This window comes from Myotis brandtii, unplaced genomic scaffold (assembly GCF_000412655.1).
Source record: "Myotis brandtii unplaced genomic scaffold, ASM41265v1 scaffold490, whole genome shotgun sequence".
NCBI lineage: Eukaryota > Metazoa > Chordata > Mammalia > Chiroptera > Vespertilionidae > Myotis > Myotis brandtii.
In genome coordinates this window covers 1,197,764-1,222,667 of record NW_005368708.1, presented here as the reverse complement: position 1 = coordinate 1,222,667, position 24,904 = coordinate 1,197,764, and the positions used below count along the sequence as shown (strand labels likewise).

The window sequence follows — 24,904 nt, the reverse complement described above, 5'->3', positions numbered from 1 at the left end:
GGAAGGGAGAGGGATAGAGAGTTAGAAACATCGATGAGAGAGAAACATCGATCAGCTGCCTCCTGCACACCCACTACTGGGGATGTGCCTGCAACCAAAGTACATGCCGTTGACCAGAATCGAACCTGGGACCTTTCAGTCCTCAGGCCGACGCTCTATCCACTGAGCCAAACCAGTCAGGGCCCATTCTTTTTTTCTTTTTGTATATGGTACAATATTGTTGACTATAGTCACCATGCTGTATATTAGATCCCTGAAACTTACTCATCTTATAACAAAGTTTGTACCCTTTGACAACATCTCCTCATTTTCCCCACACCTCATCTCTGGCAAGTAGCATTTTACTCTGTTTCTATGATTTTATCTTTTTAGATTGCACATATATATAAGTGAGATCATACAGTATTTGTCTTGCTCTGTCTGAATTATATCACTTAGCATATGCTCTAAAGGTACATCCATGTTATCACAAATGGAAAGATTTCCTTTTTTTATGGCTGAATAATATTCCAGTGTGTATATACACTACATTTTCTTTATTCATTCATCTGTCGATGGACACTTAGGTTGTTTCCATATCTTGGCTATTGTGAATAATGCTACAGTGCAGTGTGAGTGCAGATACTTCTTTGAGATAGTGATTTCATCTCTTTCAGATATATGCCCAGAAATGGGATTGCTGGATTATGTGGCAACACTATTTTTTATTTTTTTAGAAACCTCCATACTGTACCAATTTACATTCCCACCAACACTGCACAGGGTTATCTTTTATCCACATTCTTATCAACATTTGTTCTCTTATTATCCTATTATAATAAAAGCCTAATATGCTAAGTGTCTGGTCGGCCATTCAACCAATTAAAGCGTAATATGCTAATGATATGCTAAGGCCGCTCAACTGCGCGCTATGACATGCACTGACCACCAGGGGGCAGACACTCCCAACTGGTAGGTTAGCTTGCTGCTGTGGTCTGGCCGATTGGGACTGAGACGGGTCTTGCACCAGTGGGGTCCCTCAGCCTGGCCTGCGCCCTCTCGCAATCCAGGACCCCTCGGGGGATGTCAGAGAGGCAGTTTCGGCCCGATCCCACAGCGGGAGCACCTCTCAGCCTAAGCCATCAGTCAAACATCCTCCCCCCTTCCTGTGCACAAATTTTGTGCACCGGGCCTCTAGTTTTTTAATAATAGCCATTCTAATGAGGTAGTATCTCACTGTGGTTTTGGTTTGCATTACCCTGATGCAGTGATTTTTCAACCTTTTTCATCTCATGGCACACACAAACTAGTTAGTAAAATTCTCCTGCATGCCAAAAATATTTTTTGCTGATCTGACCAAAAAGAAAAGGTATGATTTTGACTCATTCACACCAGGCTGCTATTGTTGTGTTGACTGTTGTCATTTTTTTTTTTTTATTTGACAATCTAAGGGAAAAGAGGTCAGTGCCCGTGATAAATTCTTGTAGCACACCAGTTGAAAATCTGCTGCCCTGATGATTAGTGATACTGAATACCTTTTCATGTACCTCTTGGCCATTTGGATGTCTTTGGAAAAATGTCTATTCATGACTTCTGCCCATTTTTAAATTGGATTGTTTATTTTATTGCTGTTGAATTGTATGAGTTCCTTATATAATTGGATAGTAACGGCTTATCATATATATGGTTTGCAGATATTTTCTCCCATTCCATAGGTTGCCGTTTCATTTTGTTGTTTCTTCTGCTGTACAGAAGATTCCTATATTTTTATGGTTAGCAGGTTTTAGCTAAATGTTTTTTAATTAAGGCATGTACATTTTTTTAAAAGTAAGTTTTTTATTGATTAAAAAATACATTTTTATTAAAAATATTTTTTTATTTCAGAGAGGAAGGGAGAGGGAGAGTAAGAGAGAAACATCAATGATGAGAGAGAATCATTGGTTGGCTGCCTCCTGCACGTTCCACACTGGAGATGGAGCCCACAACCTGGGCATGTGTCCTGACTGGGGAATAGAACCAGGGACCTCTTGGTTCATAGGTCAACACTCAACCACTGAGCCAAACTGGCAAGGCTGTACATTATTTTATTAGACATGATGCTATTGCACACTTAATAGACTACAGTATAGCGTAACCATAACGTGATATGCAATAAGAAACCAAAAAGTTTGTGACTGTTTATTGCAATATTCACTTTATTGTGGTGGTCTGGAACTGAACCCACAATATCTCTGAGTAGTACAGTATGGCCGTAGTATTCATTGTAAGTTTGTACCAGTCAACAATATCTGTTCTATTTCCCCTCCTGTCATCCTCTGGTAACCACCATTTTACTCTGTTTTTAAGAGCTTTTTTAGTATCCACATTTAAGTGATATATCATACAGTATTTATCTTTCTCTGCCTAACTTTCCTCACTTAGCCTAATGTTCTCAGGGTGATCCATGTTGTCATATAATTAAGTTTTAGAAATCCTGTTTTCTTGTACATTTATTGCTGCATTAGAATCTTGGAACATACTATTTCTACAGTTTCCAAGCATGTGGCTCTCAGCAGAGAAAGCACCCATCTTTGTTGGTAGGCAGAGAGGAGATTAAACTAGGCTGTGCAGAAGCTTTTCCATGTAGTTGTGGTTTTTTTGCTTTTGTTGTTTGTGCTTTTGGTGTCAGATCCAAAAAAATCATTGCCAAGACCACTATCAGGAGCTTTTTACTTTTGTTTTCTTCTAGGAGTATTATGGTTTCAGGTCTTATGTTTATGTTCTTAATCCATTTCAAGTTAATTTTTGTGAGTGGTGTTTAAGATAGCAGTCCGATTTCATTCTTTCACATGTGGATATCCAGTTTTCCCAGCACCATTTATTGAAGAGACAGTCCTTTCCCCATTGAGTATTCTTGGCCTCCCTGTCACATTAGTTGACCATATATATATATATATTTTTAAATTAAATCTTTATCGTTCAGATTATTACATTAGTTACTCTTTTTTCCCACCATAACTCCCCTCCACCCAGTTCCCACCCCACCCTCCACCTGGAAATGATCTACATCCACAATGTAGATCCCACCTCCCACCTCCTAGATCTACACACACAATTGTGCCCTCCCTCCCCCCCCACTGTCCTCATCCATAGGTGCACGATTATTGTCCAATCTCTTCCCTCACCCCCACACCCCATTCCCCCCAAGAATAGTCAGTCCATTCCCTTTCTATGTCCCTGATTCTATTACAATCACCAGTTCATACTGTTCATCAGATTATTTATTCACTTGATTTTTAGATTCACTTGTTGATAGATGTGTATTTGTTGTTCATAATTTGTATCTTTACCTTTTTCTTCTTCTTCCTCTTCTTAAAGGATACCTTTCAGCATTTCATATAATACTGGTTTGGTGGTGATGAACTCCTTTAGCTTTTCCTTATCTGTGAAGCTCTTTATCTGACCTTCAATTCTGAATGATAGCTTTGCTGGATAAAGTAATCTTGGTTGTAGGTTCTTGCTATTCATCACTTTGAATATTTCTTGCCACTCCCTTCTGGCCTGCAAAGTTTCTGTTGAGAAATCAGCTGACAGTCGTATGGGTACTCCCTTATAGGTAACTGACTTTTTTTCTCTTGCTGCTTTTAAGATTCTCTCTTTGTCTTTTGCTCTTGGCATTTTAATTATGATGTGTCTTGGTGTGGTCCTCTTTGGATTCCTTTTGTTTGGGGTTCTCTGCGCTTCCTGGACTTGGAAGTCTATTTCTTTCACCAGGTAGGGGAAGTTTTCTGTCATTATTTCTTCAAATAGGTTTTCAATATCTTGCCCTCTCTCTTCTTCTGGTACCCCTATAATTCTGATGTTGGTACGCTTGAAGTTGTCCCAGAGGCTCCTTACACTATCTTCGTATTTTTGGATTCTTTTTTCATTTTGCTTTTCCGGTTGGGTGTTTTTTGCTTCTTCGTATTTCAAATCTTTGACTTGATTCTTGCGATCCTCTGGTCTGCTGTTGGGAGTCTGTATAATATTCTTTATTTCAGTCAGTGTATGCTTAATTTCTAGTTGGTCCTTTATCACAACATCGAGGGTCTCACTAGATTTCTTAAGGATCTCAATACATTTATCGGCGGTTTCCATAAAATTCTTGAAAAATCTTAGAACCGTGGTTTTGAACTCTATATCCAGTCGTTTGCTGTCCTCCATTTCTGTCATTTGTGACCTGTTTCTTTGTCTTCGCATTTTGTCTGCTTCCCTGTGTTGGTAGAGTGGTTTTGTGTGCTAGGTGTCCTACAGGGCCCAGTGGCTCAGCCTCCCCAGTTACCTGAGGTGGACACTCTTGGTGCACCCCCTTGTGGGCTTTGTGCACAGTCTTGTTGTAGTTATGCCTTGATTGTTTTAGGTGTCACTGGGAGGAATTGACCTCCAGGCCAATTGGCAGTGAGAATCAGCTGTGTCTGCAGTGGGAGAACTTCTGTGCTGAAGACACCCTTCTGGGGCAAGACTTGCTTCAGTGGGGCTTTGGTGCTCACTGAGTCTGCCCCCTGAGTGTGTTCCTTATGAATCTGAGGAGTTGTAATCTGGGGGGGGGGGGGGGGAGATCCCAGGGGATCAACAGGGCGGAGCAAGCAGCTATGGCTGCCCTCAGAGGCCCCGCTTCTCAGTGTCCCGACAATCGCTGCAAGCACCTCCGAGAGAAAGCTGCCCTCGAGTTCCGACCGATGCCAAACAGTCTAGTTTCTCCCGTATGAGTCTGGGTCCCCAGAGACTCGCCTGGAACTGAGCTCAGAGCTTGAGACTCTCTCCCAATTGAAAAAGACAACCTTGTCCTCAGCTGCCAGCCCTCTCCGCATGTGCCTCCGTACCTCTGTACTTTACTTTCGCACCGCACCTCCTCTGTGTCTCGGTATGCTTTTCTCTTTCCTTCTAGTTGTAGAATTTCCACTCAGCCAGCCTTCCTGTGGTTCTGGATGATGTCCGTTCCGTCTTTTAGTTGTATTCTTGAAGTGGTTGTGCTAAGCAGCAAACTCCGGTGTTTACCTATGCCGCCATCTTGGTTTTCATCAGCCTATTTCACCATATTTGTGTAGGTTTATTTCTTGGATCTCAGTGCTGTTCCATTGGTCTCTGTTTCTATGCCAGTCCCATACTGTTTTATTACTTTAGCTTTGTAGTATAGTTTGAAATCAGGAAGCATAGCACCTTCAGTTTTGTTCTTTCTACAGATTTTTTTGTTCAGGTTCTTTGTGGTTCCATACAAATATTAGGATTGCTTTTTTCTATTTCCATGAAAAAAAATGCCATTGGAATTTTGATAGGGAATAGAACCAGGGACCTGGTTCTATTGCATTGACTATATAAATGGCTTTAGGTAATATACACATTTTAATAGTACTAATTACTCTTCTATATCTTTCCAGTTATTTCTGTCTTCTTCAATTTCATCAGTGTCTTATAGTTTTCAGTGTATAGATCTTTCTTTTTTTTCTTCAAACTTATTGCTAAGTATTTTATCGTTTTTTATGCTATTGTAAACCAGGATGATTATGTTCTTTATTTCTGTTTTTCAAATATTTTTTTGTTAGTATATAGAAACGGAACTGATTTCTATATGTTGATTTTTTTATCTTTACTGAATTCGTTCTGTCTTGGTGGAGTCTTTGGATTTTCTATATATGAGATTAGATCATCAGCAATACAGAGATAATTTTACTTCTTCCTTTCTGATTTGGATGCCTTTTATTTCTTGCCCAATTGCTCTAGCTTGGCATTCCAGTAGTGTTGAGTAGAAGTAGTGCCAGTGGGCACCCTTATCTTATTCTTGATCTTAAAGGGAAAGCTTTCAGCCTTTTACTGTCAAGTATGATGTTAGCTGTGGGTCTTTCATATATGGCCTTTATTATGTTGAAGTATGTTCCGTCTATGCCAAATATGTTGAGCATTTATATCATGAATGGATGTTGAATTTTGTCAAATGCCTTTTCTGTATCTATCGAGGCAATCATGATTTTTATCTTTGGTGTATGACATTTATTGATTTACATATATTGAACCATTCTTGCATCCCGGGGTAAATCCCATTTGATCATTGACGATTGAATTCAGTTTGCTTGGCCCTGGCCAGGTAGCTCAGTTGGTTAGAGCATCATCCCGATACTCCAAGGTTACAGGTTCCATCCCTGGTCAGGGCACATACAAGAAGCAACCAATGAATGCATAAAGAAGTGGAACAGCAAATTGATGTTTCTCTCTCTCTATCTCCCCACCCGCTTCCTTTCTTTAAAAATCAATAAAAAAATTTAAAAAATTCAGTTTGGTAGTATTTTGTTGAGAATTTTTGTATTTATGTTCATTAGGGGTGTTGGTCTGTAATTTTCTTTTTTTAAAAAAAAATACATTTTATTGATTTTTTACAGAGAGGAAGGGAGAGGGATAGAGAGTCAGAAACATCGATGAGAGAGTAACATCGATCAGCTGCCTCTTGCCCACCTCCCACTGGGGATGTGCCCGCAACCAAGGTACATGCCCTTGACCGGAATCGAACCTGGGACCTGTCAGTCCGCAGGCCGAAGCTCTATCCACTGAGCCAAACCGGTTAGGGCTGTAATTTTCTTGTAGTATCCTTATCTGGCTTTGGTATCAGGGTAATGCTGGCTTTGTAAAATAAGTTTGGGAGTGACCCCTCCTGTTTAATTTTTTGGAAGAATTTGAGAATAATCAGAAATCTCATTTAAATGTTTGGTAGAATTCACCTATGAAGCCATCTGGGCCTGGGCTTTTCTTTGTTGCCTCCCTATTTTTCAATCCAGACCCCTTAGGTTTTTCCTAACGCAATCTTCCTTTATGGTTGCCTTGTGTGGAGTAAGGGTACCATATACCTCCCCTCTCAACGAAAAGGTACAGAAAAGACTTCCCATGTGTTTATGAACAAGGGAAATTAGGCGTTTGTACCTATAATTCACCCTTTTTCAATTAACTGGATTACATTCTGTTGAAAAAAGTATTACTCATTTAAAAAATTTATTATATAATTAGTTTCTTTAATGTAAGGACTCAAAATTAGTTATTTTTCAAAGATATGGTTTTTATTGGTTTCAGAGAGGAAGGGAGAGAGGGATAGAAATGGAAACATCAATGATGAGAGAGAATCATTGATCAGCTGCCTCCTACATGGTCCACACTGGGAAATGAGCCTGCAACCCAGTCATGAGCCCTGACCGGGAATTGAACCATGACTTCCAGGTTCACAGGTCAACGCTCAACCACTGAACTACGCTGGCCAGGCTATGGTGGTGGTGGTGGTGGTGGTTTTTAAAAACGCATATATATATATTTAAATTCTTTATTGTTTAAAATATTACATAAGTCTCCTTTTTCTTCCATTGACCTCTCCCCGACCATCCCCATCCCCCAGCACATGCTCTCCTCCCTTTCCTCCAAAAAATATATGTTTTTATTGATTTCAGAGAGAAAGGGAGAGGGAGAGAGAGAAACATCAATGATGAGAATCATTGATCGGCTGCCTCCTCCATGCCCTCTACTGGAGATTAAGCCTGCAACTCAGGCATGTGTCCAGACCAGGAATCAGACCATGACCTCCTGGTTCATAGGTCAACGCTCAACCACTGAGCCATGCTGGCCGGACCCAGTGCAACTTTCGTCTGATCTGTGTCATCTTGTGTCATGTGATTTGATCATTAGTTTGTTTCCTTTGCTGTCACCTCTTCCTTTTCCCGCTCCCTAAATGTGGCTGTCCTTCCCAAAAGTCGGTCTCATTCTGTGCTCTTACCATGTCAGTTTCCAGAACTTGATGATGATCTCATAGACTTGGTGTATCTTGACCCACTGTGTTGTAAATCCAGCCACATAAGTCCAGGTGTCATGGTAGTTCCCACTGACTGACTACCAGAGTGGGCCAGCATTGACCTCTCAGATGGGGCAGTCTGCCTGTGTGTGCCATGTTCAATAAAAACGAAGCATTAATAAAAACTGCCATAACTTCTTATCTCCCTAAAGTACCAGAACTCCCTATTCTGCCTGAGCACTGCTGTTGTTCCCACCTCCAGGCCAGCAGCCTCAGAGGCACTGTCATTGTGTGTCCCTTTACAGACTGCTCACAAGTCCTCTGCACTCTTCTGCAATATTCCCTTAAATGTCTTCATCCTTGCCCTAGCCCTCACCTTTCTGCAGGCATGCTTTGGCTATCTAGCTTGTCACTGGTAACAGTGCTTCTAGTCTGCTTCTCCCTCCCACATTCAGCAGAGCTTGCTTCTAAGTGCTCTTTATATGCCCATCCCACCTGATAACTGGTGGGTTGGTTCTGTCAGTTTCACATCCTACTCCCTCTCCAACCTACCCTTGAGGCCTAGGTCAGGTCTGTTCACATGCTGGTTTAATTTTCCTCATGCAGCACTGCTAAAAGAGAAAAGGCGTCACTTATGCTGTTTCTTGGCCTCTGGTGATCTTTTTGTTGTTAATCCTCACATGAGGACATTTTCCCATTGATTTTTAGAGAGAGTGGAGGGGAAGGGGAAAGACACAGGAAACATCGATGTTAGAGAGACATCGATTGGTTGCCTCCCACATGTCCCTGGAGCGCCCCAAGGGATCGAGCCTGCGATAGAGGTACATGCCCTTGACTGGAATTGAACTCCCTATTCCTGAGTCCCTTCAGTTTGAGAGCCAATGCTCCATTGAGCCAAACCAGCTAGGACTGATGATCTTTTATTCTTCTCTGCTTTCCTTACATGTATTGTGTGACCTTGAGCAAAACATTGTATTTCTTTGGGCCTGTTTTCTCATCCTGAAAATAATCATATTAGATGGACTCTAAAAGGTTCCCTTCTGGTCTAAAATAATTCAGCCTACCCTTGAGGCCTAGGTCAGGCCTCGCCCACCTGAAACTTTCCCTAATTATTCTGTTCTGACCCCTATTGTGTACCCCCTTCTCTGAATTCCTGTTCTAGGAGGAGGTGACTCCCTGTTCTGTATTCTGCTTGGCCTCTTGGTTAGCATTATTTTACGAGCTAGTATAAAAATTCTCTGAGAGTAGGAGTTAAATGAAAAATCAGTATTTCTACCTTTTAGCTTTTTTCTTTTTAACTGTACTCCCACTGAATTCTTTTTCCCCCAACCAAACCAGTTCTTTGGCTTTTATTTTCCTGCCTACGTCAAGGAAAGATATTTTTGGATGTCAAGCTAAGAATTGTGCAGGTAGTATCCTAAAAGAATGTTCTTTTCCTAGTACAGTTTTTTCCTTTTAAAAATATGTTTTTATTGATTTCAGAGGAAGTGAGAGAGATATAGAAACATCAATGATGAGAGAGAATTATTGATCGGCTGCCTCCTGCATGGCCCCCGTTGTGGATAGAGCCCACAATCTGGGCATGTGCTCTGACCAGGAGTCAAACTGACCTGGTTCATGGGTTGATGTTCAACCACTGAGCCACGCTGCCTGGGAAGTTCTCCAATTTTTAATATAATTGGCAGAATGAAGTTAGTAAATATTTTTACATTTTTAACATTACATCTGAAAAGATGGTTAAATCAACAGATTTCCTAAGTTTGGGTGCATTTCTGTTGGTTATTAGGACTCAGCCATCTATGCCTACTGTCCAAGGATTGGATGCACATTTGTTCTTATTTGTTTAAAATAGTTTATTCACATTTATTTTTGGCATTTGTTCTTATTTCTGTCAGTTGTGTAACAATTAACATTTAACCATAGTGTGTTCATTATGAAAGTCTTTGGGATTTTAAATTGTTTACCTGGAACTCAGAATGTTATACCTTTTTCTGTAGCTTTCTCTTTATATGGATAAGTTTGAAGAATTCCAGACTACCATGGCAAAAAGCAACGAACTGTTTACAACCTTCCGGCAGGAAATGGAAAAGGTATTTGCATATTTTTAGTAGAATGTTACTTAAAAGGGAATTTGAAAAAGAAGCTATTTTAAGCATGATCACTACTTGGATGAGTTTGTTCTTATGGTACTATCTTCCATCTTTTCTGATCCTCCAGTGACATCATATTTGGTTATTTTGCCCTGTGTGTACCCCACAAAGCTGGTGATCTCTGTGCTCTTAAATTGTCTTTATTAAAGCAAATTCCTCTATTAAATACCATTTGTTAGAAATAAAGTGGTTTCTTTTTTGTGTGTGTGTCATGTTTTATTCATTTCAGGTGATTCCTCTCCCCTATTCCCCCTTCACATAGTTCTGTGTCCTTGGAGATTAAATTATTTAAAGTCATACAAGCCTGAAACAATAATTGCTTATTTTGGTTAGTTGATATGTATATATTGGTGTTCCTACCTTTTTAGCTTTTCTTTTGTGTTAACTATAGTCCCACTGAATTTTTTTCCCCTCAACCAAACCAATTGTTTGGCTTTTGTTTCATTTTCCTGCCTACATTAAGGAAAAGAGATTTCCTTGATGTCAACTAAGAACCAAAATACATCCATACCCATCCATCCTTAGTTTACTTAGCATATTCCCCTTAAAAATGGGGGCTTTTTAAAAATGGTGGTGGGTTGGGGAGTAGTACAGCAGTGTCTTGCACTTTGTAAGCATTTGGTAGGTGTTAGCCATGACTATTACTAAATCTTACGTGTTGGTTCTGGGTTAATGTCCCTACTGCATCATATAATGTGTGACCATAGACAAGTTATTTAACCTTTCTGCACCTTTCTGTTCCTTCCTTGTTAAAAATAACAAAAATACCTTCCCTTCATAAAGTAGAGTATTTTAGATAGTGCTTAGCCATGTTAAGTGCTCAAATTACTACCTTCAGATATTTTTAGACTCAGTAATCTGTAGAATTCAGTGAGCTGCAGATTAGTTCCGCCTGCCAGTCCCTTCAGCTGAGGCTCCAGTCGAGGGGGGAGTCTTACGCACAGTGAACACTGTAGCTGTGGGCTCCATCCAATGCATGGGCACTGTCGAGGTGAAAGAGTTTAAGACGGGGGCTCCCCAATCCAGGATCCTTCTGGAGAATCCTTTGGACTGGAACACATTTCCTCTCTGCTAGTGGCTAGAGATCACTGTTGGTTAGCACTCAACCAAGATCTTTCATGGCTTCTTCCACAGCCTTTGTCCCACTCGGCCTTGTAGTTTCATGGGTAACCCATGCACCGAGCAGCGCTGGCTGTCTTATCTTTGTTCCTTGCTACCAGCATCTGGCTCGGTGCCTCCACTGGGATCAGAGCTGAGGGACAATGCTGCATAAAGGAATCCTGAATATGGGGCTCATTGATGAGCATAGGTATATCTCATTCTGAACTTAAGAAAACTGGGGTCATGTAGCATAGGTTTAAAAACATTTTTTTATTTCTGGACCCATTTTATTATTAGCAAATTTGGTTATTGGAGTCATCACTAAATTATGCTGCCTCTAGTTCTGAAACTGATGTCTCAGAGGTTGTGGTAGAGCACCCAATTTTTAATCTTTTTGGGGTTCTTCCAAGGATCATATGAATTATCCAATTCAGACAGAAAACTCACAAACATGGCCATTTTTTCGTACAACTTGGGGAGAAGGAGGTTCTCACCTCTTGCTACCCCCCACATGGAATGAAAGATACACTCCAACTTAACTGAGTTCGGTGTGATGTGTGACAGCTTCCTCCATGTGCTGCTGCCTCAAAATTGAGATTAGATTTCTTTTTCTCATAATATGAAACCCCTGCTTTGGTTCCTAGAAGCTTCTGAAATAAGCTCTGCTACCAGCATTCAGGCACAGCTGTCAGCTGGGTCAGGCATGTGCCGTGATGGGGGTGGGGAGGAATATTCAAAGGTTTTTGTGGTGGGACAGGAACTTTAAGCTAAGACATGGTACTTTGAATTTAAATTTGCGATTGTGTTGATTCACAGATGACAAAGAAAATAAAAAAACTGGAAAAAGAAACAATATTATGGCGTACCAAGTGGGAAAACAATAACAAAGCGCTTCTGCAGATGGCTGAAGAGGTGAGGTGGTTTCCCGTGACTAAGGTGTGTTCTTAGTCATGGGGACTCATACAGTTCAGGTATATATCAGGGCAGGGTGTGTGTGCTGTGACACTCGTGCTATAGTTCAGGACTCTGGCCAGAGCCAGGTGGATTGCTGAGTGGAACCTGTGCTGGCTTTCCTGGCAGAAAAGCTCAGTTGTAGGTGTAAGGCCCGCATGAAGCATTAACTTCCCTACTCTGTCTGCAGTGTATTAGCCCAGGCTTGTGTTGGAGAAGCTGTAAAGCATCTAGATTTTGCTTTTGTGTAGAGTAGGGTTTCTCAAACTTGAGCTTGCATTAACTCCAGCTTGTTTAGACAGACCCAGACTGCTAGGCTCACGCCAAGTTTGATTCACTATGCCTGGGTGGGGTCAGATAATTTGGCTTTCTTGGTGCTGATGTGCTGTCGGTAACAGGGCCCCCGCCTCAAGAAGCACTGGTCAGCTTTCCCAGTGAGAGAACAGGTGAACAACTCCGGTCCCTTTCTGTTTTAACTTGGTCTGTTCAAAAAGGCAGTCTTCTAAAGCTGAAATGTGTTTACACACACTAGATTTCAAACCTTCGATCTTCTCACCTGAAAATTGGTAGAAAGGAAATCTATGCAAAAATGAGTTCTGTTTTTAATCAGGCTCTTAATTTAAAAAAATATATATTTTATTGATTTTCTTACAGAGGAAGGGAGAGGGATAGAGAGTTAGAAACATTGATGAGAGAGAAACATAGATCAGCTGCCTCCTGCACACTCCCTACTGGGGATGTGCCCGCAACCAAGGTGCATGCCCTTGACCGGAATTGAACCTGGGACCCTTCAGTCCGCAGGCCGATGCTCTATCCACTGAGCCAAACCGGTTAGGGTGGCCCTTAATTTTCATCTACTAGTTTGTGATGAATTAGTCTCTTGAATTTCCTGAATATTTCATCAATACAAAATGTGTTTCTTTTTTTAATGATTTAAAAAAAATTTTTTGATTTCAGAGAGGAAGGTATAGGAAGGGAGAGAAATATCAATGATGAGAATCATTTATCACCATGCACCTCATGGGATCAAGCCCACAACCCAGGCATATGGCCTGACTAGGAATCGAACTGTGACCTCCTAGTTCACAAATCAATGCTCAACCACTTAGCCATGCCAGCCGGGCCTATAAAATGTTAAAAGTGTATTTTGGTTTTAAGAAACATGACAAAGGGAATTGAATTTTGTCACCTTAAAACAATATTGTATTACAAATAGCCTGTGGTATTCATAGATGTGTCTGCAGTGAAGCTAGCTAGAACGTTAGATGCTTGAAGAATTGAACATGTTCATGAGGCGATTAAACAAGTACTTTCTAGCCGAAACCGGTTTGGCTCAGTGGATAGAGCGTCGGCCTGTGGACTGAAAGGTCCCAGGTTCGATTCCGGTCAAGGGCATGTACCTGGGTTGCGGGCACATCCCCAGTGGGAGATGTGCAGGAGGCAGCTGATCGATGTTTCTCTCTCATCGATGTTTCTAATAAAAATAAAAAAACAAAACAAACAAAAAAAAACACAAGTACTTTCTAATGTCGCTCAGATTACTTAATTTTTTGGTATCCAGTAACCCAATTCATCCTCAGTGAGGTTACATACGTCTTTTTTTTTCCTACAGAAAACCGTCCGTGATAAAGAGTACAAGGCCTTTCAAATAAAACTGGAACGGTTAGAGAAGCTGTGCAGGGCTCTTCAGACGGAGAGGAATGAGCTCAACGAGAAGGTGGAAGTCCTAAAGGAGCAGGTCTCGGGGAAAGTGGCAGGTGCAAAACTAGCACCGCGTGTGACACAGCCCTGTGCAGCCCTGGCTTCTAAGGAGCTGAACACTGCCTGGAACAGCGGTGCTGGAGTCCCCATGGTGGCCGCGCCCAAGGCAGCCAAGGAGAAGCCAGCCGCACACAAGGCCGCATCCCTAGGCACTGGGCCAACCATCGAGTCAGTAGACTGAGATGAAGTACGATCACTGTATTGAGAGCTCTATTTTGTGTATAACTTTCTCTGTTAGTAGTAATTATTGGTTTTGTGGTGAAAATTTTCTTACTTTTTCTACCATATCTGTATTTTCTTAGAACTACTGGACTTAGGTGGTACAGGAGGCTGCTTAGCAGTTTTGAATAGTTTTCCTCAGCTGTGTGGCACATCTGCTTCGTTTCCCTTCATTGGAATGCATGTGGTCATTTGCCTTGTCCTTTCTTCACTGCTCCTTGCACAAAATCATCCTAATTAAAATTTCACTCAAGACAGGGCCGACCATTCATTACAAGAGAACTTTGTCCTGATAATGGTTCCTTGATGTGAAAACAGTAATTCATTTAAACGTCCTGGCCCCCCATCAATATTAATAAATAAAAGAAAACATCAAGATGATTAGTTTTGTTTAATAACCCATTTAAATGCCAAGTAAAACACCCCTCTAGGGTTGGGACAGAAACAAACAGCATATTTAATTCCAAGTATTTTTTATAATATATCACTAGACAAATTGAGGTGGTTGTAGCCTCAATTTCCTCAAAGTTTTGGCAGACTATTGTATCATGTAAACAATGTAGTATATGCAGGCAAATAATTCGACAAACAGGCTTAATGTTTATGTAACTAAGTCATACTGCTTCAGTTTCAGGTTAGTTAGAACCAGTGGTGAATTTGGACCACCCAGAAGCTTATGGGGTAGGTGGTTTGTTTTCCATTTGGGTACACATCCTCCACTTCCCACAGAAAGCAGTTACTGATATCCCTTTAAGACAATGAAGGTAAGTTAATGTGTAGCTTTCACCAAGCAGAAGTCCCTCCACTACCTTCTGGCTATTTAAAATTGGTGTTCAACTTTTAAAACAGTCCTATCAGCCAAGTTCTCTATTCAACTGAAACTGATTTCATTTCATTTCCAAAACAGAAAGACTGGAACCAACATTTTTAACTTTGGGAAAACTTTGCACAGTTAAGTAGTCAGGATGTATTATGAATGCTTTCCATCTGTTTCTCACCCTTTTCTTACTGTTTTTATTTTTAAAGAAAAACAGTATTATCAATATCTCTACACTTGGAATGGGGGGGACTTTTGAAATTAAGCACATCATCTTTGGATTAATTTTTCTTTGTTCTTTACAGTGTCAAATGTAGTAAATGATTGCTCAGCTGCAGTGATTAAAGTTTTGATTTTTGTCCCTAGTATAATTTGCATTGAAATACTTTATGAGATAAAAAGGCTCCAGTAGAACTAATGTTAGCACATTCCACTGAGCAAAACTACCAAACTGACACTTCTTAAATTGCTTACTAGACTGCATAAACATTCATGGTCTAAACTGTGTTGAAAGAATTGAAAATTGTCCAGTAGATAGGAAACAGCACCTGGAGTGGAAGATTATATCTAAGCTTCCACCATCGGTCATATTAATCAAGGGGCCAGATGGTAGAGGAAAAGAAATCCACAAAGTAGGTTATCTAATCACTCTGTCAAAATGAGCTTGAAACAGAAACAATCATACCCTCCCTCCAACAGCCTCTTATAAATACCCCTCCCCCCTGCTTCTAAATGAAATATTGGACTCATTTCCCAGAGAGGAAATGATGGTATGTATTATCAGAAATATCTACTTTAAAATTAGTACTAATCACATTTCACAAAAATCCTGCTGGATGTACAGCTCTTATTAATGTTTTAAGCCATTTGTGTAGCCCACCACGTCTCCTTGTGGTGTGTTTGTGTGGAAGACTGTAAATCTTTGGACCTGTTGCCTATTTTCAAGGGCTTTATAAAAATGTGATTAACAGTACTTGGCCTGCTGCTTTTGGCTTACTACTATGTATTTTTAGCTAGATGCTACCATGGTGTTTAAAGGATATTGATTCTGTCTTGGATGCATTTGGTGTCCTTTCAGAATCTGTCCTCCCATTATCCTGTGAATAAAAATATATGGGACCCTGAGAAGGACACTCTCCTAAAGCAGTCACCTCACCAGCCCAGTGTTGTGGCTTCGTAGCACGCTGTTGTACCTAATATATTCTAGAACACTGTACTGCTACTAGGCTGGCCCAGAAAAGGGTTAAATAATGTCAAATTCACTTCAATTGCACTTGTTGCACCACCATGGAATCTTATGTGTATTTATAGTGGCAGTAGAGAAAACGGACCATTTCATCCCGACTTGTAGGAGTACATTTCTTGGTCTTGAGACCAGTATTTTTAGTTATGTATGCAACTGCCTTTATTATAAACACCTGGTTATCACAATTCAATTCTCAGGTGTTGCAGAAAAAATCTACCTCTTTCAGACTGTAGATGGAAATAACTGTGAAAAAATGATGCAGATATCTTCTAGTTTGTGCTAAACACACTGCTTTATTTTTACAGCCCACGTCTTTCATGAGGATACGAATTGTTAAGAGGCAGTCTTGTTTTGCTTTTCAAGGACATTTTGTAGAGATTTTTCACTAATGTGAATCTGATTTTATCTACTCAATTCTGTATAGATTAAGTAAATATGTATGATAATTTAACAGCTTCTGTGTATTCTTTTGTTATCCACATGGCTTTAATTATATATAACAGTAAAGTCCAAAGAAAGTTGTAGGTAGTTGGTTTCTTGGACTTTAAAAGTACTTTTATTATTGTACAATTTAAGCAATAAGGGATGGGGCACCGTTTATCCTCTGGGTGGCAGAAGACCCATTTCATGTAGCCAAACCACTGTTTGTTGGTACCTTTTCAGTCTTGGCTACTCTTAGCACATTCCAGGGTGTACCTATTTAAATAACAGGGGACTAAGTATATATAGGTATTTGTTATACACAGAGACACACAGGAAAGACCTTATAATGAGCAAAATGTAACATTAAATTTTCTCTAAGTCAGGGGTATAGTATTTTAGGTATAGTGGGCCACACAAGGTTTTTGTCACATATTTTTGTTTCTATTTTTGTCTAAACATTCAAAAAATAAACGTGAAAGCCATTCCTAGCTGGCAGGCCTTACAATATAGGTTGAGGGGCCAGCTTGTAAGCTGGTTTTGTCCCCTCTGTAGATCCCTGTCATGTAAGCAAACAAGCTTTCTTTCATTCTTTTTTTTTGGTGGTGGTGGTGGGGGGGGGGGGATCTAGTGTTTCTTTAAAACACTCCCAAAGTTAAAGCACAAACAGGGTGTGGGTCAAATGACACAGAAGTTAAGGTAGTTCTCTAGGTTTACAAATCTACCAAACACAAAATAGACACCTAACTTCTCCCACCTTTGCATTTAGGATACTGTCATGCACTGTAGAAAGAAATTCAGGAAATGCTCACAAGAAAGGGAGACAGACAGACAGACAGACACACACACACACACACACACAAACACACACCTCAATAAAGGGGACAGACAGACACACATCCCTACCCAGGTTCTAAAAGAATAAAACAAATTTTATTTTCAAACTTTATTTTCTGCAAAGCCAATCAACAAGTGTTGGAGGGGAAAAGTGTAAAAGTTATTCTTGCATATTTGGGAACAGCAAGCACTTAGTTTCAGAAAACAAGAACTTAAAATACTTTAATCAAAGGCACTACCCTGCTACTTGTATTTTAAAACTGTCATGTTCTTTCTTAGCAACATTTCTTCCCTAAAAGCTACGATATGATACAGAACGCAATAGCTCACTTGAAAGTGCTAGAATCAGAAGGTAAAGAATGCCATATGCCATCCCACTTAACATTTCCTACTATACAATGCTTTTTTTGGCGCTTGATAAACCAAGCATTCATGTTAGCATTACATTCAACAGAAACATTTCTCATACTTTGAGTTTAAGATCCTTGCCCCTCCAGTTCCGATGTTGTGACATCTGACTCTTCATCATTGTAAATATTTTCAGCCTGGAGATAACAACCAAATTAATTCATAGGTATAACTCCCCATGGTTTTTACAAGACTATCTAAAAATAGCATTTAATAATTCTATCCAGATTTTTGGATTCACGGGGCAATGTGTTTCAGTGTTGGAAGTGGACACATTTTTAGAGTAGTTTATTTAGTAGTTATCCTTGTGTTTCCCAACCCCCAAACACTCTAATAAATTTAATGAGGAAAGGCAGGCCAGTGTATAATTCCACATATAACCCCTAGATGCCCAAGCACTATTTATTTAAATTATTATTCATAAAAGGTGTTTCCCAAAAGCATTGCAAGCATCATTTAGAGCAGTGGTTCTCAACCTTCCTAATGCTGCGACCCTTTAATACAGTTCATGTTGTGGTGACCCCAACCATAAAATTATTTTCGTTGCTACTTCATAACTGTAATTTTGCTACTGTTATGAATCGTAAATATCTGATATGCAGGATGTATTTTCATTGTTACAAATTGAACATAATTAAAGTATAGTGATTAATCACAAAAACAATATGTAATTATATATGTTTTCCGATGGTCTTAGGCGACCCCTGTGAAAGGGTCGTTCAACCCCCAAAGGGGTCTTGACCCACAGGTTGAGAACCGCTGATCTAGAGGGAGTGATATCCCCGAGGTTTATGAGGGTTGATTAACACCTCAGTGCCTTAGAGATGTCGGTCGTGTACTTAGTGCTAATCTTCAGAGCGCTCAGTATCATGTGCACTCGTTGACACTTTCCTCCTTTATTCTTTAAAATTATATATATATAATTTCAGAGAGGAAGGGAGAGAGAAACATCAATGATGAGAGGGAATCATTGATTGGCTGCCTCTTGAACGCCCCTACTGGGGATCAAGGCCGCAACCTGGGCAAGTGCCCTTGGCCGAAATTGAACCCGGAACCCTTCAGTCCACAGGCCAATGCTCTATCCACCGAGCCAAACCGGTTAGGGCTCCTCCTCTATTCTCCATGTCTATGACACAACAGACATTGGATATAGAGCAGTGATGTCAAGAGCCCAGTTGAAAAGTAATCATGAAAATCAGAGCACATGCTGTGTCTACATCTGTTTTTATAGATACGTACAAAGATTTCTCCTGACTGGACAGATGTATATTTAACTAAAAATTGTCATTAAAATGGAAAAGGTTTTTTAAAATTATTCCCTTTATATAACTATTTGGTACAATATACATCTAGATTTTTGAAATATTTCTATTATATCAGTAAATCTCTCATTTACAAGATAGTTATTTAAGAGAAAAAATATTTTAGCTCACCATTTGCCATATCTGCATGATGTTATCCTCAGACACCGAGCAAATGACCCATGGCTCATTGGGGTTCCAGCTGAAGTCTGATATCTTGGCGGTGTGTCCTCCATGAATAAACTGTTAATAGGAACAAAAAAAAGGCCTTGGTTTCTTATCTTTTGTTAGAGCATCAGTCTTGCAATGGCAGGGGTGGGTGTCACTGTCCTGCAGTTTGGAGGGAGGGCACAGGCTTAGTACACCACCCCATAAACCTTAACCTTCAAGGGGCCGCCAAGATGATTTGATTAGGAATAGGAGGGAGATGGGCACTATTGGCATCAACAAGATCAAGGAAGTTTAGTTTCTGGGCAGGGAACTTAAAAATCCAGTCATTAAAAATTTTCCCCACAATAAGGAGTTACTATACACTGTTTCCCAGGAGCTGGAATTATTCTTAATGAAACATTGGCCAAAACCTACTGGGCTCTATTTCCTATTTTCAATAAATGTCAAACCCCAATTACAACAACCTCCAAGATCTCCAATTGGAAATTAAGAACTAGAATTTGAAGTTTTGGCTCATTTTCATATACATGGAATCAATGACAGAATCCAATCTGCATGTGACATTTCATCTTGCATAAGAAAGCCAACATATACCAGGAGTTCAGGAGGCCCATCTTCTGCATCTTCTGCTGATTGTTCTTCTCCAATTTTGCTATTAAGAAAGAGCATAATGCTTTTGTTATTGAAATTCTTGCAGCATGTTTGCAAAACCAGTGTCAGCCCAGAAAGTGCATCTTAAAACACACTGGAAAAATATTTCTATGCTGCTATCAATTAGAGTTTTTATATTACTTGGTGGGAGAGTGGGTTGTTTATTTTCGGGAAATGGGTAAGAGCTGTTCATAATTGAAACTGCAGAATATAATTTGTTAATATTACAATTCACTCAATATTTTCATTGTAGTGTTTACTCCATTAGAATTAAAAGGTGAAAAGCATGTAAGAACTTACACTTCACTCTTAAAGCCTTTTTTATTCCAGAAATGAGAAATAATAACACATCAGTACCACATATCTGAAGATATGACAACAAAGCAACTTTATAGAATGTATAAGCCAAGGAAAGGTTAAATTCCCCCTCCCTCTCTTAAAAATTTCAATTTATAGAAAATGCCAGCAGCCTCAATAGTGAAATCGCTCTTTAATAACACACCACTTATCAGCCCTATATCGTATCTAGCCCAAAGGTGGACTTTGCTAATAACTTCTGGAAAAGACAGCCAAATCATACAACCTTCTCTAAGTGATATTTTTTCCTTCCCACAAAACCAAGCAAACAAACCAAACGTGGGACCGCTAGACAATGTTTCTCCTCTCCCTATCAAGAGTATAATTGCTAACACTGACCACTTTAATCCGTAATTTTATCTAATGTAATTTTAACAGTAAGCAAGTCATAAATGGATTTTAATTAGAAATTATATAATATGTGCAAATTTATTCTTGGCATTTTTAGGGATAATCCAGTTGCCAGGCCACCATACTTCTAAACCTTGCTGTATCACCTCATACAACCACTATATATTTTTGTTTTAGGTTTCTAATTTTACTACTAAAATTGTTTTCAAACATACTAAAAAATAACTGCTTTAAAGATCCTTTACATTTTAACGCATCTATCACGTCCAGAGTTTGTTCCATAAGAACACGGAACATTAGATGTTTAGAAGTTTTACAATACCAGCATTTTATTCTGCACTGTGTTCCGTACACTGAAGGATGGTTCTACTGTCTCATATTAAGGCAGGTTTGGTTTTAATACACTAAAACTCAGTCCAATTCAACAAAACACATTTACTACAGGTAGGAATAAAGCTATTCTTTGGTAATTAAATGGCCACTCTGAAGTCAAGAACTTTAAAAATGGAAACTATACAATGAGCCCTAAGCACATAAACTCTCTGACAGCATGGGCTTTGCTTATCCCTATCCCCAAGTATATCCCCAGCAGTTACACAACCCATAGTAGAAGCTCATCTGTTTATTGAATCAATGGTAGAAAGCCTCTAAGACTAGTCTTGCAGATGTATATGAGATCCCATGAGACATGAACTAACATCTTTACCACTTTCTATAGCATGAGTGTCTTCTATACAATCATTTGGATGTTACAACACAAATGCACACCTCCCTCAACTTCAATCCTGAATATCAATAGAAAAATAAAACATTGCATAAATTTATTTTACAGCTCATTTGCTGATTTACTTCTGTCTTTTGGAACAAAGATTCTTCAGGAAGGTACTTAAAAGTTACTTTAACATTAGACTTATTAAACTGGGGTTTAGCACATCGCTCTTCTAAATTTATGAATTACATAATCTTAGATTAGCATATTTATATGCAGTTTCTCATCACCAGATTCTGAGTTACCTTAAATCCCACACATTCAGGCGGCGATCAGTACCACTTGAAGCCAGAATAGTTTCGTTATGTGGAGACCAGTGGACCTAGCAATACATATTTGAAAATGTAAAAAAATCATCCATTCTAAGGTTTGTGGATACTATCCTAATCCTCACTATTTTCCCATGATGTGTTCTGGATCCTCTCATTGGCCTACAGCCCTCACCCTTCTTGTCCAATCCTTTCAAGTGCTCTTAAATGGCTCATATCCCTGGCCTGCCCCCAGGAAGGATGCACTCCCCAATAGAGGGGAATTCAGCTAGGAGCCCAATAATCTTTTTCAGCCCCATAACCATCCCAAACTTTTAAAATTTTCAGTGAAGTGTATTTTGACCTATACAAATCTCTATTTTAAACATCATACAAGAAATTTTTTCACTAGAGGAGCCACCATGCGGATATACCTTAACTAAAGAATCCTTGGATTTCACTTTTTAAGTTGATCTGTTTTGCAAGACTTTTTCTTCTACTTCTGAACTAATAGTCTTTCAAAAAGCTCCAAGTTATTTCCCATTAGTTAACTTATAAAGAGCTTTTTTAAAAAAGCAACATTCCATGCCCACGATATAAAAGAAGAAAAATTTTAATTCCCCCCTGCCAAAAAGTTACTAAAACCTGACATAAAGACACCAGAAAACTGTCACGTACCTGGAAAATTTCATCTTTATGAGATTCAAAGGTATGGAGCTTTAGTTTTAAATTACGCAGATCCCATAAAGCTACAGTCTGAAGAAAAATAACAAGTGAAAAGGAATTCATTTTTGCACTTTCCATAAGAGTTTTAAAATGATTACTGTACAAAACAACTGGGTTTGTAAACACCAAATAGGCAAAAACGTAAAAACCTTATCCGCAGAGCCAGTTGCGAGAATGAACTCGCTGTAGGGATTGAATGACAGGCAATTGACTTCAGCGGTGTGTGCATCCACCAGGTGGCTTGGCTTGGAGGTGGTATTGGATCTGGTGTCCCATCTAAAACACAAAGTTACAAGGCACACAGCACACACGGAGGCCACTCGACCTTCTCCAACTTCTCAGACCTCAAGCTCATATCCTCATCAACTCCACTCCACATCACCTCTATGCTTGCCCCTTCAGACACCAACCACACCTAGAGTTGGCAATTTAGACTTCCAACCGCTAAATGATATGTTCTAAACCTAAGGAGAATGAACTAGGGCCGTTATTTTTGGTTTCTCATTTATTACATTCCCGTCTTAATTTACCAACTATTTCAAGCATACACAAAATATTGACAAAGCAGACAACATAACAATTTAATACCTACAACCCAGACTTTCAGTATTTTTCCTTATTTGCCTCCTGTATTGGTTCCTTTGAGATAAAAAGAGTTCTAGGTTGTTGAATGCAGCCCTGTGGCCATGCCCTGATATAATCATTCTCCTCCCTCATCTTCAAAAGCCACCCTGATCTCAATTTTGATATTTACCTCCATACCAAGCATGTTTACTAAGCTGTTTTTTTTTCTTTCTTAAAAGCCAGTACATAACTTTAAAAAAAAAAAGGAATTAAACCATAGGCCACCACAATCACTGATGGTCATTCAGGACACCCTATAACACCACCCCACTGAACTTTCAACCTTACATCATAAGCTTCTGATCATCAGCAACAGATCCAAACAGTGACTCGTGCAGCAGGTGCCAGGCCACATCCTCAACAACAGCCGAGTGGCCAGTAAAGATGGCTTTAGCATCCACAATTTTGCCTTCCTTTGGTCCTGCGTTTATATCCCACAGACAGACAGTCTAAAGAAGGGAAAAAAATACACAAAAGCCATAAAATATAGAATTTAAACGCTAACATCTTATTTAAAATACTTCATTAGAAACAAAACTATCTCTATATATAAAAACCTAAGCAACCATTAGGACTGAACAACCAGAATGACTGGTCTCTAGTTGCTATGATGCGCACTGACCACTAGGGGGAAGACACTCAACGTAGAAGCTGCCCCCAGGTGGTCAGTGTGCTCCCACAGTCAACCTCCCATGGCCGGCCAACCTCCCCTAGTCCCTCTCTCCATCTGGCAAACCTCTCACAGTCCCCTCCCCCGTCCAACAGACCCCATCCGGCAGCCAGCAGGCCCCAGCCGGCCTGGCCCCGATCGGGACTGGGTGAGACGGCCCCAATAGGTCCTGATCGCCAGCCAGGCCTAGGGACCCCACCCATGCATGAATTTCGTGCACTGGGCCTCTAGATTAACTATATGAATGTTAGAAATAAACACAAGGGAGTGTAATATAAACCAAAGTGAAGCTTCACAAACAATAGTGTATAGGTGTAGATTCTATGATCTGAGAAGCAAAGGGCAAAGAAAATACACTGTAATAGAGGTATGCATGGGGAGACCCAGCACACTGGCAGGCAAGGAACACTCAGATTAGAATTTCTACCAACATACAGTCAAGTATCTAAAATTCATCTAGCCTAGATTACATAACAGAGAACCCAGCATTTGGTATCCACTGAACAGATGTGCACGTCCTAAATATTCACACTGTGTTGGGAGACTGGTAATTGAAACTAAAATGTGCCTCAATAGAAGGCAAAAGTCTTTGAACAAGCCTCTCATGGGAGAAACCACTGCAGACATCAGAAGTATGACAGGTGAATGACCCAGAAAGCCCTACTAGGCTATGAGAGGCCAGAGCTTGGGGCCTGCAGACAGACCCCATGGCATGCTCCTCAAACCCGAGAGGCCATGGGGCCAGTAGGCTCTGAGAGATTAGTCTTCTTTTGACATACCATCGCACAAAAAATTAACAGGAAAGTCTTAAGCTTTATGAAAAAAAGTACTACAAGCTATAGGGCAATGATTCTCATCCAACTGTATAAAATATGAGGTAATTCCATTAAGGTATGTTCATACTAGTTCCACTGACACTGGTAATGGTTTCATCTGTTTTTAAATCACTTTCTTATCTGAAAGGGTTTCTGTAACTAAGCTATTTTCCAGGAGTAATAGCTATTTTCCAAGTAACAAAAAATTAATACACATGCCCTTAGTTTGTTGATACACACTCAGACTCACAATTCACATGCACTGAAGAGAAAGGAATGGGTGGAGCTCTTGCCACCACCCCCTCCTCACCTCAGAAGGATGGATCCTGCGAAGATTAGCAAGATGCCTGGCACATGCAGAGCCCTCAGAAAAAGTTAGCTATTATTGTCACTGGCAACTCCCAGCCTGGTGTCTTCAAAAAGTACTAGTAATTAAGTAGAACCCATCTTCCCTATTTTGGAGACTTTCCCATCTACTGTGAGGAAAGCAGGAATGTGACACAGGCTCCATCAGTCCAATCAGGAATTTGAATTGTGAACCAAAAGAGGGGA

At 39.9% G+C, this 24,904-nt stretch overlaps 2 protein-coding genes across 6 annotated transcripts in view; one reads left to right on the top strand and one right to left on the bottom strand.

The window, feature by feature from the left end:
• TXLNG (taxilin gamma) overlaps positions 1-16,455 on the top strand; it is a 52,653-nt gene extending 36,198 nt beyond the window's left edge. For all 5 annotated transcript variants that reach the window (XM_014548027.1, XM_014548024.1, XM_005876620.2 and 2 more), the window contains 3 exons: positions 9,757-9,849; positions 11,827-11,922; positions 13,574-16,455. In XM_014548027.1, coding sequence (XP_014403513.1) covers positions 9,757-9,849; positions 11,827-11,922; positions 13,574-13,903 — 519 coding nt within the window. In that variant the 3' untranslated portion in view covers positions 13,904-16,455. The remainder of the gene's footprint in view (positions 1-9,756; positions 9,850-11,826; positions 11,923-13,573) is intronic.
• Positions 16,456-17,355: 900 nt separating this feature from the next.
• RBBP7 (retinoblastoma binding protein 7) overlaps positions 17,356-24,904 on the bottom strand; it is a 19,786-nt gene continuing 12,237 nt past the window's right edge. The window contains exons 7-13 of the mRNA XM_005876619.2: positions 23,156-23,316; positions 22,393-22,519; positions 22,196-22,273; positions 21,515-21,591; positions 19,736-19,793; positions 19,103-19,213; positions 17,356-17,806 (exon numbers count right to left, since the gene is read on the bottom strand). Coding sequence (XP_005876681.2) covers positions 17,738-17,806; positions 19,103-19,213; positions 19,736-19,793; positions 21,515-21,591; positions 22,196-22,273; positions 22,393-22,519; positions 23,156-23,316 — 681 coding nt within the window. The 3' untranslated portion in view covers positions 17,356-17,737. The remainder of the gene's footprint in view (positions 17,807-19,102; positions 19,214-19,735; positions 19,794-21,514; positions 21,592-22,195; positions 22,274-22,392; positions 22,520-23,155; positions 23,317-24,904) is intronic.